This window comes from Carassius auratus, chromosome 27, assembly GCF_003368295.1.
Source record: "Carassius auratus strain Wakin chromosome 27, ASM336829v1, whole genome shotgun sequence".
Classification (NCBI taxonomy): Eukaryota; Metazoa; Chordata; class Actinopteri; order Cypriniformes; family Cyprinidae; genus Carassius; species Carassius auratus.
Genome location: NC_039269.1, coordinates 19,767,759 through 19,780,612, shown reverse-complemented (window position 1 = coordinate 19,780,612; position 12,854 = coordinate 19,767,759). Strand labels below are relative to the sequence as shown.

Genomic DNA, 12,854 nt, shown 5'->3' with positions numbered 1-12,854 from the left:
TATTACTGTTTTAAAATATTTTAAAATGTAACATTCTCCTGACGACAGTCTTCAGTGTCACATGATCCATCAAAATTCATTCTGATATGCTAATTTGGTGCTCAAGGAACATCTATTATTATCAGTGTTAAATCATTTTTAATATTCGTTATGTTTCTGAAAGAAAAATTGATAAATGGAAGGTTAAAAATAACAGCCTTTATATGAAATGGAAACCTTTGTAACCTTCTTTACTTTCACTTTTGATCAAATTTAATGTTAATGAAATAAGTGAAGAGTTCAGATGCAAAAGTCTGTAAGTGCTGAAATTTTCTTCTAAAATGAGCATTTTTCTCAGGCTCCTATGTTCAGTTATTTCACTTAATAAAAATGCATGCACACTAGTAAAAATGCATGAATACTGAAAAATCTCTCAAACTAAATTGTGTTTGATTTGTGTAATGAGTTCTACATTTCATACAGTATTTGTATAATAATTCAAATTTCATGATGTCTTTTTATTCCTTTTCACCAGTGTTTTGAAAACATTCCTGCATGATCCTTTGGTAGAGTGGTCATAAACTTGTCAAGGGTTCCTCTAAGACACAAGTCAATGAATCTGGAGAGAGCCTCAATAAATGAAGAAGGTACTTAGTAACTTCAGCCTGAATGAAGATACTTACCTATGACGTCCATCATGTATGCGTTTATATTCAGCTAAACTGGCTTGATTATGAATAAACATAAGGTATTATGGTTAGAAATTATAATACACTTGCTTTGAGGACGTTAAGTGCCTCTTCTTTACATGCAATTTGAGCTGATTTAGCAATTTGATTTTGTTCCACTCCAGGCTAAGGCTCATGTTCTGGACATAGAGCATAATATAACCAGAGTGGCTGGAGTGGAATCAGTGGGTTGTCGTGATACACCGATTTTCTCTAATTTTGGGGGGGAATAATTTGTTAGTATTTCTCAAGCAAAAATGTTATGAAAGCCCTTCAGTGATATTTCAGTGTCCACAGAGCGTGAGAACGCTCATTGTATTCAGGCGTATGATCAGTGAGTGATGATGCTGCGTTGTGAGCGTAATTCTGTCTTCTGATTGGCTATCCTAATTATCTTCACACGCGCGCTGACAGCCAGAGAGAGCAACCCATCTTGTCACGCGCCTGTGAACCACCAGCTCCCGCCAAACGCCTTCTGTCACAATCTGCTTCAGGTATGTATCGAAATGAACGCTGAAATGACGTGCCATTCGAATTTGGTTATTTATTGGAATTCAGTGTACTTGGTTTTAGGCAAAAACGTGTGTATCAAGGCGTTGCTCAAATGAAATCGAACGACGAAGTGCAATCCAGTATGGCAGAGTACGTTACAAACAGAGGGGTTATTCCTAAATATAAAATCTGTGGAATTTAGTTTTTTTCAGGCATTTACGATTGGCTCATTACTGTTAGTATGACCCGTTGATTACTGGAAATTATAGAGCCACGCACTGTTCAATCTTGTCATAATATAGGTGTGTATATAATATAATGTGACCTATTTTGTAAGGTACACAGACTATTGTAGTATCAAATTTGAGTTAGCGCTACAGTTAAATGATATCAGAGTTAACTAAGTGCAAAATAACCTCCTTTTTTTCTTACTACAAATCAACCTGTCATCTGCTTTAAAATATAGGCTACTGTAGCTATTCGTAGTATAAACACTACTAGCGGTAATACAATTTCCCCGATTACGTCAAATAATAGCATACATCAAAATAAAATTGTCGCTGTAATGTTTAATATTACTGAATCGTTTTCACATGTATGGCAATTAATGTTTTTGTATCTGACAGCTTAAACAAACAAACACATAGCCTTTGTGGGACCTGTATTGCAATTATATGAATGAGTTTAAAATCCTTTCAACATTATTTTTCAGATGAAAAGAGCAGTCTTCATCAATGTTTTTTTTCTTCTGAAATAATGTTCTTTATTTGTTTTGAAGATTAATTTGTTATAAATTTCTGTTGCATATAGAATTTATCTCTGATCACAGAGTCAATTTAAAGTGTAGATTCAAAAGCTAAAAACATTAGACGTAAGTTTCTTTTAAATGTTCTTGATCTTGTTCAAATGTGAGTGATAAAGGACGAGATAGCAAACACGTTTATAATTTAAGTACAATATAATATTAAAGGGGTCATAAGACGTTGCTAAAAATAACATTATTTTGTGTATTTGTTGTAATCCAATTTGTTTATGTGGTTTAAGTTTAAAAAATCACATTAACTTCCTCATACTGTACATTATTGTTTCTCTTCTGTGCCCCGCCTTTCTGAAACATGTTGATTTTTACAAAGCTCATTTTGAAGAAAATGCGGTGTGCACTGATTGACCTGCTATCCAGTGAGTTGTGATTGGCTGAATGCCTCAAGAGTCTGATAGAAATGTTACGCCCCTTAAAACTGTGATGCCATGTCCTGGTACGATGAGACAAAACCAGTAAAACCCATTATGAACGAGGCATTTGTTGCATCCAGAGGGGACATAATTACTGATTATAATGACAATTATTGTAATCAGTAATTGTAATTGTAATCGGAGAAAAGCAAACAAGCTCTAAAAGTTACTCTACACTGCTCTAAACTCACATTTGAATCATCAGTAGCAAATACTTTACATATGTACATACATATATACGTACTTAGAATGTGTCAGAAGTGCCAAACTGTCCTTGCAAAGTTGGAATTGCGTCACTGTATAGAAACAGACACAGGCATTGTAGTCTACTCTCACAGGAAACTGTTTCCTCTGCAAAATGCTCTGCACACTTGACAACTGATTTCTAGTTGTGTCTTCTTTTGGAAGGTCAAAAAAAGCCTAGCTTCGCTTTCACAATGAAACACAGCGTCACCACAGCAGCGAAAATAAAAGTTCTGCTTTCTTTCTTTGCATGAACATTTGGGTGTCATTATGCAAATATTCCCAAATTGTGACGTAGACATGTGGGGGCATGTTAGATTGAGCCGTTATAGGTAGGAGTAACTTTTACAAAGAATATTCCTTTGGATTTAAGACTTTAAGACTTCTTTTAAACTTACAGATCTTTTTCATGCACCAAGAGCTTGTAACACTCCAGAAAGAAAGGACAAATTTAAATCGCATCATATGACCCCTTTAAAAAATATTAGAAAAATGGCCCTAATTACAGTTAAATAAAGAACACAAATAATTCTTATATATTAACTATATCCTGTATTTGTCTCATGTCTAGTTACAGTATGTATATGAAAACATGGAGCTGTCAAGGGGCGAAGATTCTTCAGATGATCGGAAGAGGTCAGGTAAGGCACATGGCCGATGTAAAGGGGCTGAAGAGCACAAATCTCAAATCACCACGAATAATGGATTTGTGAATACACACAGTACTGATGAAAGCCCATCCTCCCTGCCTGTGCCAGACACTCTGGACATACTGTCTCCAGGGGTTAGTGACACACTCTCAGAAGGTCACAGACGGCTCCGTAGCTCTTTTAGAAGAAGCAGAACCCATGACTGTGTGAGAGGAACGGGACAGCAGCAAGCTGAGAGCCCTGGATACAAAGATGGGACTAACTGGCGCCATCACCATAAGCTGGTGACCAGTGTCAGCTTTTCAGGGTTCGAGGCTCCTCTAAGGTTGATTCGTGAGAATCGGGAAGCATCTGGCAGCAGTCGTGAAATCATTGATTACCGTAACCTAACACCTCAAGTGCCCTTTGTGCCCTGCATAGCAAAATCCATTCCTAAAAAGAGGATCTCCCTGAGGAAACCTAGGAAGGCCATTAAGGACTTGTTTGTTCACAAAAGACACAAACACGAGAAAGCTATGTCACCAAGTACACCATGTCGTGTTATAGGTGAAAATGTTCCATCATTGAAACAGACGAGGAAGGCGGTAAGGCACAGAGAACGTACCACTGCAGGAAGCAGATTTAATGACGAACTCAGTGAGACTCCCTCTGATTCTTCCAGTGAATGCTGTCCAAATGTCTGTGAAGATGCTGCTTCATTAAAAAGCTTTGGATCTCAGGCTGGTTGTGGTGAGATATTTGCTGATGATCTTGTATCACCTGAGGGGGTTCTTAGCCCAGAGCGTGAACCTCCAAAGCAAAGCCCTACTACTGCAGGTTTCCAGGGAGGTAAGGAATGTCTGGCCTCTCCAGCTCACGCTGAGGTCCTGGACATGTTTGGGTTGTGGGAAACCCTAAACAGAACTTTGCTATTAGGGCAAAGTTCAAAAGCACCAGGACATGCAACAAAATCCACAACACCTATCACAAAATCTCCTTCCACAGCCAAGTCTGAAGATGTAACGGCAAATACGCCACGACCTGTAGAGTCCGAAATCAGGGAATTTAATACTGATGTGATAACACCCAAAAGTGACAACCAAGGGAACACCAGTGATGAGGGCTACTGTGATTATGTTTCTCCTGGTTTTGAGGACCAAAGCAGAAGTTCCCTCACTCCAGTGCATTCCAGTAAGTTCCCTAGGGACACATACAGTGGAGATGCTCTTTATGAGCTATTCTGTGACCCCAGCGAGGCAGAGATGGATGATGAGCTCAATCTAACAGACAGCATTGTTGGCCAGTGCAGTGATCTTCCATTGTCCATGTACAGCTTCCATGTTGGAGCAGAGGAGAATCTTGCCCCGTCTTTGGCTCAGGACTTTGTTGGTCAAGAGCTTCTGCAAAGTAAATGGATGGGGAAGGATTGCTTACTAAAGCTTTGTGACACTGAGATATCTATGGCTATGGGTATAGTTAACTGGCTAAAGCATAGGACAGACAAAAACAACCCCACAGAATTGAGATCTTCAAAAATGAACAGTGAAGATACAAGAGATGTAGGTCTGAGATGCGAAACCCAGTCAGCAAGGGTTAGAAAACCAACAAAAGGAGCAAGAACTGTTAACGGTAGAGGAGACACTGTTCATTTCAAAGAGTCAATTCAAAAAAGTGTTGGTGTTCTGCCCTCAAAATATGATGCAAATACAGTGATGTCAACCTTGCCCTCTCCAGAGAGCCAGCCTAGGACCCCAATGAGTGGTGTGTGTTTCAGGATATTCAATATTGACTCCCCTACGACTCCAGGTGGAGATTTGCAGTCCCCAGTGGTAAGCTCCCCTGGATCTGGGACAAGGTCTTTGTTTGTGTTGGCCATAAACAAGGATTCTCTTTGTGAATCTTGCAAGAATTCCCTGAAAAATGGAGCTAAAGAAATGCACCTGTGCCGTTCTTGTATGTCCCTCATTGAGCATATCAAGACTTCAGACCTTTGGGCTCATGCCAGTCTTCCTAGAGCCACTCCAACTCCACAGCCAATAACCAGAGACCTACTTTCTCCAGCCAGTACTTGCGGGATAAAAAGTGACATCAGTATAGCTTCGCTTGTTGAGCAGTGTGCTGGTCAACTGTCTTTTATGAAAATCAATTTAACTCAAGCTCACTCAAGCTGTGAGATAAGAGATACCCTTGTGCTTGAGCAAAGGGCAAAAAGAAACAAAGAACAGTCTGAAAAATACATAAAATCAAAGCAAAAGAAAAGGCCAGTGGCAACTACTGAGAGAGGCTTACAGGCTAGACATCGCATGAGGAGGTCCAGCTTTTCTGAAGATGTGAAACCTAACCTTTTAGAGACTGAGGGACTTGTCACTACCAATGCTTCCAATGATTTGGTGTTGGGAACTCATGGCCCATTCGATGTTGGATCTGGTGATGCAGACGTATCTCAAGCTACCAGGCCTACATCTCTTCCTCTCATGTCTTCTGCCTCTTCAGAGGACTACCGTGATAAGGTGGAAGAGGGAAACCCTTCCAAAAAGAAGAATAGATTACGGCATCACAGGAAGTCTGTTGTGAATAGTGAGGGATCATGCAGTGTTTTTCCAGGGGATAGGAAAGTAGAACGCAGATGCCGAATGAAGAAGTGAAACAGGTGCTGGATTTATCTAATTAAGACTTAGCACATATTTGCACAATTATGTTTTTCAGTGCTGTCTCATCCATCCACCCATCCATCCAAATTCGGTTAGAATTATGTTTATGCTAAAATTCACATTTTTTCATTAAAACATTTGACATTAAATATAATTCAATAATGTCAATCTGTTGTCTAAAATATGTTTAGACACTTGCCTCACTGCAGGACTATCCAGTTCATTATTATAATGTTTTTTTTTTTTTTTCCTAAGCTCTAGATTTCAAGTGTTGACACTTATGGTTAAGGACAATCTGTCTTGTCCTGCATAAAGTATTACACACACACGCACACATACACACACACAAACACACACACACACACACACACACACACACACACACATATGTAAGTTTACATTATGTATTTGCGTAATTTGTAGCTTTCCAAATCACTGCAGTTTTATTACAAAATAAATAAATAAATAATGATAAAAAAGTTTCATTATTAATGACTGTAGGGGTGCTTGACAAGCACCTGTGCTAGTGAGGCCTCAGAGGAAACATGTCACTTAGTTCCTCCTCCTGCTGTCAAATTCTCACATGCCTTGCAGGTATACTCACTTTCTCCTTCAGTTCAATAACAAACAATGGCAAGAAGTGAACAAATTGGCATGCTGTATTGTAACAGGCTGTCTATTGCAGGAGGAGATCATTATGCGAAAAAAAAAAACAGTAGGAAGATTGAAACGGTTCAACAGCACAATAATTAATATATTCATTCTAATGTCTTCTTTAAAGCATTTTCAAAGTAGTTAATTTCTACACTTCCGGTTATTATAGTGCAGAAGCACATTTCGCAGATCAGGGCCTTTTAAAACCTCTTCTTTAATTACATCATATGGGAGTCAGTGGCCACTGTTTTGTGCTTGTGTCAGGGGAAGTGTTTGTGTCTCAGCATTTCAAGGCTTTCTGGGAATGATTTCGCTGTAGCTGTGTCAGCAGAGGTGCTCCGAAGACTCTGATCTATAGGCTGCGTGGTGTGTGCATCACTAAGCTTTGATGGACTGAATGTGTAATCAGGATTTTAGGAGGAGGGAGGGTTTTAGTCGTTTGGTCTATTATTAGTACTCTCATGCAAACTATTCCACAAAAAAGATCTGAAATGGCTACACATTGTCTGCTGAACTACATTAACATGGATACACTGAAATCTACAATAAGCATTGTCTCTCTGAATTTGTTACTTTATAAATCACTTACTTGGCAGCTTTAGAATTCTAGTTCTCCAGGCGAGAGTGTTTGGAGTAAATTAATGAGCACTAAGGATAGCAGAGCTGCATTTGATAGGGCTTCAAGGTCAGATATCCTCCCTACATATCGGTCTTGTTCTATATTTCAGCTGATATCTTGAAACCATAGCAACAGCACTTAGATGGGAAAGCTCTCAGTATATTGGCAGTGTACCAGCATGAGTGTGGAAATGAAGTTAGTGTCACAGGCTTCTGATTTAGGCTTTGATGCTGCAGGTAATTCTTTCATGTTATTGTTTTATATTCCTTAGGTGTATGGAGTTGTGTTTTGATGATGATTTTATTACTTTTTTAGTGATTTTTTTTGTCTAAAAAGAACACATCTGACCTGTGGTAATTAATTATTCAAAACGGTAACGATGGAACTGAAAGCAAATGGAATCTGAGGAGAATAGCTTGTTAATAATTGAACAAGGCTGTCTGGCCCTGTTGACAAAGAATTTGATTCAAAGTTAAAATGTCTAAACTTTTGATGGACATTTTTGCTTACCCCATTTCTGGGGTAAAAGGGGCCCCAAAATGTGGGTACCACAAGAGCACTGATTGCAGGTTGCTACATACTTATTTACTCTTAAGAAGCATTTATGTGTAATTATCATGTGAACCCTATGGTTCTCAACCTTTTTGACTTGAAGTCCCCTCCTTTGTACAATAATAATGACAATGCTGCTTGTTTTCAACCTGGGAGTGTTGATATATTAAATTAAGATAAAAAAAAATTCTGTATGTATTTTAAATCATATTTATTGACAGAAAAAAGTATATATATTTAATTTGACTATATTATATATTTTTAAGTCATCCTTTGGTCCCCTTGGAAGTAAAGCAATGTTACTGTAGATAATGTGAAATTTTGGGAAATGGTAAAGAACCAATTCAGCCTCATGCTATTTTAAAGCCTTTTAACTATTACTTCGCCTGTGTACCAAAAAATGCTGAGCATAGATACTGAACTTATTTTGAGTTCCCTTTCACTCTAATCAGACTAAAGTGGATTTTTATTCACCTTCAGTCTGTGTCTGTTCTTAACAGAGCTGCTTTAGAAGATAAATAAGCAAATAAAACCAGGACAACATCAAAAGAGTGTGAGAAAGGACTTTCTCTTTTTTTTTTTTGAGTTTGTATTTCTGATTGCAAAATCAGTGTACAATAAAAATGTGAGGCTTGTTTTCCTTAGCAAGAAATATATTTGAATGTGGCCTGAGGTATATTGCTCGGCTTCTTTTGGATGGTTATATGATGGTCACAGGGTTCGACATGAGCAGTGAATGGTCTATTGACATGCTTTTATTTCCTGCTCAGCTCTCAGTGGATCTTCACACAACAGACAGCTGTTTGCCTGCACATCTGGAAAATATGAAAGCGTGAATTCAGTCTAAGCCACCAGTGATTTGCCAGTATGGTGGGGGGCACAGTTCAGCCAAATATGTTTTATTATGTAGTGATAGATGCTGACATGTTTGTTTTTAATTAAATGTAGAGGTTTACAGAGACCTAAATGTAGAGGTTTTTTTTACACTGTAAAAGCGTAGTTTGGCCACTATGTGGCAGTATAGATATATCATGTTCTGAAAACCTTGTGTGAGATTGAACAGAATGTATAAACCACCTGCATTTCTTCACCAGAATCAAACTGAGCTTGTCTGTATTTCCTCATACATTATTTTTCATCAGAGCAGGACATTTTCTGTGCATGCTTGTCTCATCTGATGCTGCTCTCCAGCAGTTCGGCTTGCAGCCAGAGGGGAAGGGGTTCATGTTGGCTTTGACTGGTCTATAATCCATCAGTGTGCTCCTGGGAGTGTTCTTAGCAACCCCGGAGCCACTACAGAGCAGATGTATAGAGCTGGCTGACTGCTGCCTATTGAGAGAGGTGATGCTGAACAGGACTCTGTTCTGTTTTCTGGCTTAGGGAATAAGCCTCATGCTGTTAGTTTGGTTTCATGACTCTACGGACGATTTAGTCCAGTGACGTGGGACACAATGGGGGACTGTCAATATTGAGGGATGGAATTAGCTATTTGTGCAGGACACTAAGATAGAAAGGGAAAAGACTGCACTGCTGGAACGCTAAAGCCTTTTTGAGCTGGTTGTTGCTTAAAGGAAACAAACGTTTGCCTCAAAGTAGAGTAATTTATCTGGTGCAGCTGCTTCAAATAATTGGCACTGACAGGAGTGAAATTTACTCACTTCCGATACTAAAAGACTTTGTGAATAATTATAGCATCACAGTATGCGTGAATGTCACAAGATCTGTCTAAACATCATAGTTTGCATAAACACATTTTTTTATTATTATTGTTATTATTATTGTGACATTTAAACACATTAAGCAACATATATATATATATATATTTTTTTTTTTTTTTGACAGGAAGATTTTTATACCAGATTAATGGTATATCATTAGATTTAATATCAGATTAATGAGAATGCATTTTTATTTGAGAAATAATGGACAAATACATAACATCTTTATCTATAAATGTATATTCTTATTTCTATTGTAACTCTTATTCATGTGGTTTTTTTTCTTTTTTCTTGGTGAGATTCAACCTTAGAGCACACTGAAACATTTAATCTCTTTCACAGTTTGTTTTTACAGATCCTGAATTTGTGGATCCTGACTGTCCTAAACTCATTTATTTCATCCAGTACCTCAGTCCTTCGGTCAGCTGACCTCTCGACCAGCTGTCAAAGTCTCTACCTTTCGTCTGCAAGAAATCTGACATGTTTGCTCATTTTACTGTCAACTCAGCATGCTACGCTGTCAGCCTGGAGCAACAACAGGTCTGTTGATCTGTTTGTTTGAAAAGTGTCATTTGTCTGAAACCTGTCATATCAGTGTTTTTTCTCTCCATAGTGTTTCTGCAATCACTGCTATTTTTTATTGCAAGTTTATTGCTGGAGTTTTCAAACCAAGGATCAGTGACAGTACATACTAGTGCAATAACTACAGTAACACTTTATTAATGTCCAATGGACTGTTATGGAATTTGACATTGTGGGAAGTTATACTTTAGCTTGTTTTTGTGTATCGAAACAATCTGACAAGCTTTTTGAAAAGCTCTATTCTGGAGTTCTGACAAACAGCCAGTTTCTTGAAAGGATTGGGGCAGCTGGAGATGTAGCAATGGAATCAACTTTGCATTTTCATTTGTCCAATTAAAGTTCAAAACAGAGACGGTTAATTGTGTATCAGTGAATAAATGAGGTAAAGTAGCCCTTTGAAAGAACGCCTCTGATCTGGCTGATGTGACCAGAATTGATGAGAGCCCCCCAAAAAGGGTCCATTCATACATATAGTAGGCCTCTTCACAAAGCAGGCAGGTGGCACTTTTACTTGTCGTCTTTGTCCATTTTGGAATGTCATTTTGCCAATTCTGTCCCTTTTTCACTTGGTAAATACTTCAACTCAACCTAGACTGCAATAGTCCAGCTAGGGTTGTTATTGAACAGAATTCCCAACCCATGGTGTGACTATTAATCTATACATGTCTTCACATCTATCTTTCAGCTGACAGTTAACTGCTTAAAAATAGACGTCTGTACATCTATATTTTGAACTTAACTTCGAGTCATTTATATATACGGTCTTAATGGTTATGTATGTATATATGAATTAGGGGTGGGATATATACCGGTAGACACTAATAACCTGTAGAAATGTGTCAATCGGTACAGATATTGGACTATCGTTTCTATCACAGTGACGTGCTCATGTGATGTTGCTGTACTACATGGTCATGAAAACTTACTGTTTGCACGCATTGCAGTTTAAAACAAGTGATATTAAGCAAGAGCACGTGAAGATGATGCTCAAAGTAAGTATTGAATGGAGTTATTTTTGATATTTATAGGCCTGGAACAGTTAAATACACACACTGGTATATATCAAAATGCCGTCTTTGCAAGTGTCCTGATAAACACTGTAATTTAAGTCTTAAGTGAAAAGCAAACAGCTGAAAAAGAAAGCACATGTGTAACATTATATTGGATCCGGGCAGCTCTTAAAGTGACAGCAGTCTAATATTCCCGTCATTCATGTTAATCAAACAACAGAAGGGAGAAAATCTCTCTCTGCTTTTGAATACATCACTTTTGTAACTTTAATAAGAAGAAATATGTATTTAATTTACAATAGTGAAGAATATGCAGTGTTTTATTTATTTGATTATACAATGTAGCATTTTTATTCAATTGTTCTTCTGTAGTTTTTTTTTTTGTCCTTAATTTCTTATTTAATCACTGAGGTTGTTTTTTATTTTATTTTTTTAATGTAGGTTAGCATTAGTTTTTTTTATATTGAAGAATAAATGACATTTCTGTGGTATATATATATATATTTAAAAAAAGTAGCTAAAGACCTCATTTAAAGCAAAAATAATTATAGTGTGATATATTGTTACTGTGCAATAAAATTACTCATATCGTGATATAAGATTTTGTTCATATCACCCACCCCTAATATGAATAAAACCAAAATTTGAAAAGATAAAGTCAGGTACCAAAGAATTTGTACCTTTAGAAGTGGCCTATATACTGTATGCAGTATGCACGCAATCCTTGCTCTAAACAAATGTAAGCCAAAGGGTCTTTTCGAAGAAGCCCTTTCTGCTATAACCTGAGCAGCTATTAGTAAAGTATTATATTTCAGGGCCTCAACCTGTTTTCCATTAGATCAGCATCAGCCATAACAACATCTGGTACAGAGTTGGTGTCAGTAATGAATGCAGTGATAATCCTCAATAAAAGCACTCTAGTTTGACATTGACAGTTAAAAATGTAAGCACTGAACAGAAGCTTTTCAGATAGCTTACTTTTTCTCATATTGTTTGATATAATTAGGGAAGTTGTTTTATCTGTGCTGTATTCATTGTACAAATGTAATTATATTACTTCTCAGGACAAGCTGTGTCAAAATCCAAGAATTCGATAACAGATAATAGCATGTAAGGTTTGAACCACTGACAATATCCTAATAATATGAATGACTATATTGCAAAACGAATGTGTTGCATGAATCTGTAGACTATATAAACTATGTAAAGTGTTGATTTTGTTGGAATGGAATAGTAATTAGGTTATTTTGTCACCTCTTAGTGCCATTATATTCTTTTCAAGACAGGGCAGCTGACAATTATCGTAGTTCTGTGCAATATATATATTGATGTACTTGCCTTTGTCACTGAGTATTAATAAAAACTTATTTATGAATCCATGTGCATTGAAATGACAGCTTTTTGTATTTGTGGTGTACTCATGGTTGATTTCACACTCAGATCACTCTGAGCTGAGGTGTCAGCAATGTACGTATTGACTGTAGCTCAGACGTTGCTTAATCGACAGAACAATAGCAAAGCACACAACAGAGTGACTGAATAGAGCCCTGTATCAGGCCTGGCGCCGCCTGTGCTTTAAGACAAAATCACGTCAACAAGTCTGTGATTGAATGTGGGTGTAAAAAATGACTCTCTCCTCACAGAGCAATTGATTTAATGCTTTTTCTCTAAATGGATTACACAATAATGTCAATATAATACAATAAAGAGCTTAATGTTTCATGGCCAGGGGTTTCTACCAGGGGTCTGTGAAGATACAGCAGG

At 37.5% G+C, this 12,854-nt stretch overlaps 1 protein-coding gene across 2 annotated transcripts; it reads left to right on the top strand.

Moving 5' to 3' along the window:
- The first annotated feature begins 1,016 nt into the window (after window positions 1–1,016).
- On the top strand, window positions 1,017–11,280 carry LOC113045778 (uncharacterized). 2 transcript variants are annotated; one of them, XM_026206428.1, is made up of 3 exons: window positions 1,017–1,201; window positions 3,247–5,954; window positions 9,904–11,280. In XM_026206428.1, the coding sequence occupies exon 2, from the start codon at window positions 3,268–3,270 to the stop codon at window positions 5,947–5,949; it is 2,682 nt and encodes an 893-aa protein (XP_026062213.1). In that variant the 5' UTR covers window positions 1,017–1,201; window positions 3,247–3,267; the 3' UTR covers window positions 5,950–5,954; window positions 9,904–11,280. The 2 variants fall into 2 exon arrangements, with proteins under 2 accessions (XP_026062213.1, XP_026062212.1); XM_026206427.1 differs by having other exon boundaries at window positions 9,841–11,280.
- Window positions 11,281–12,854: the final 1,574 nt, after the last annotated feature.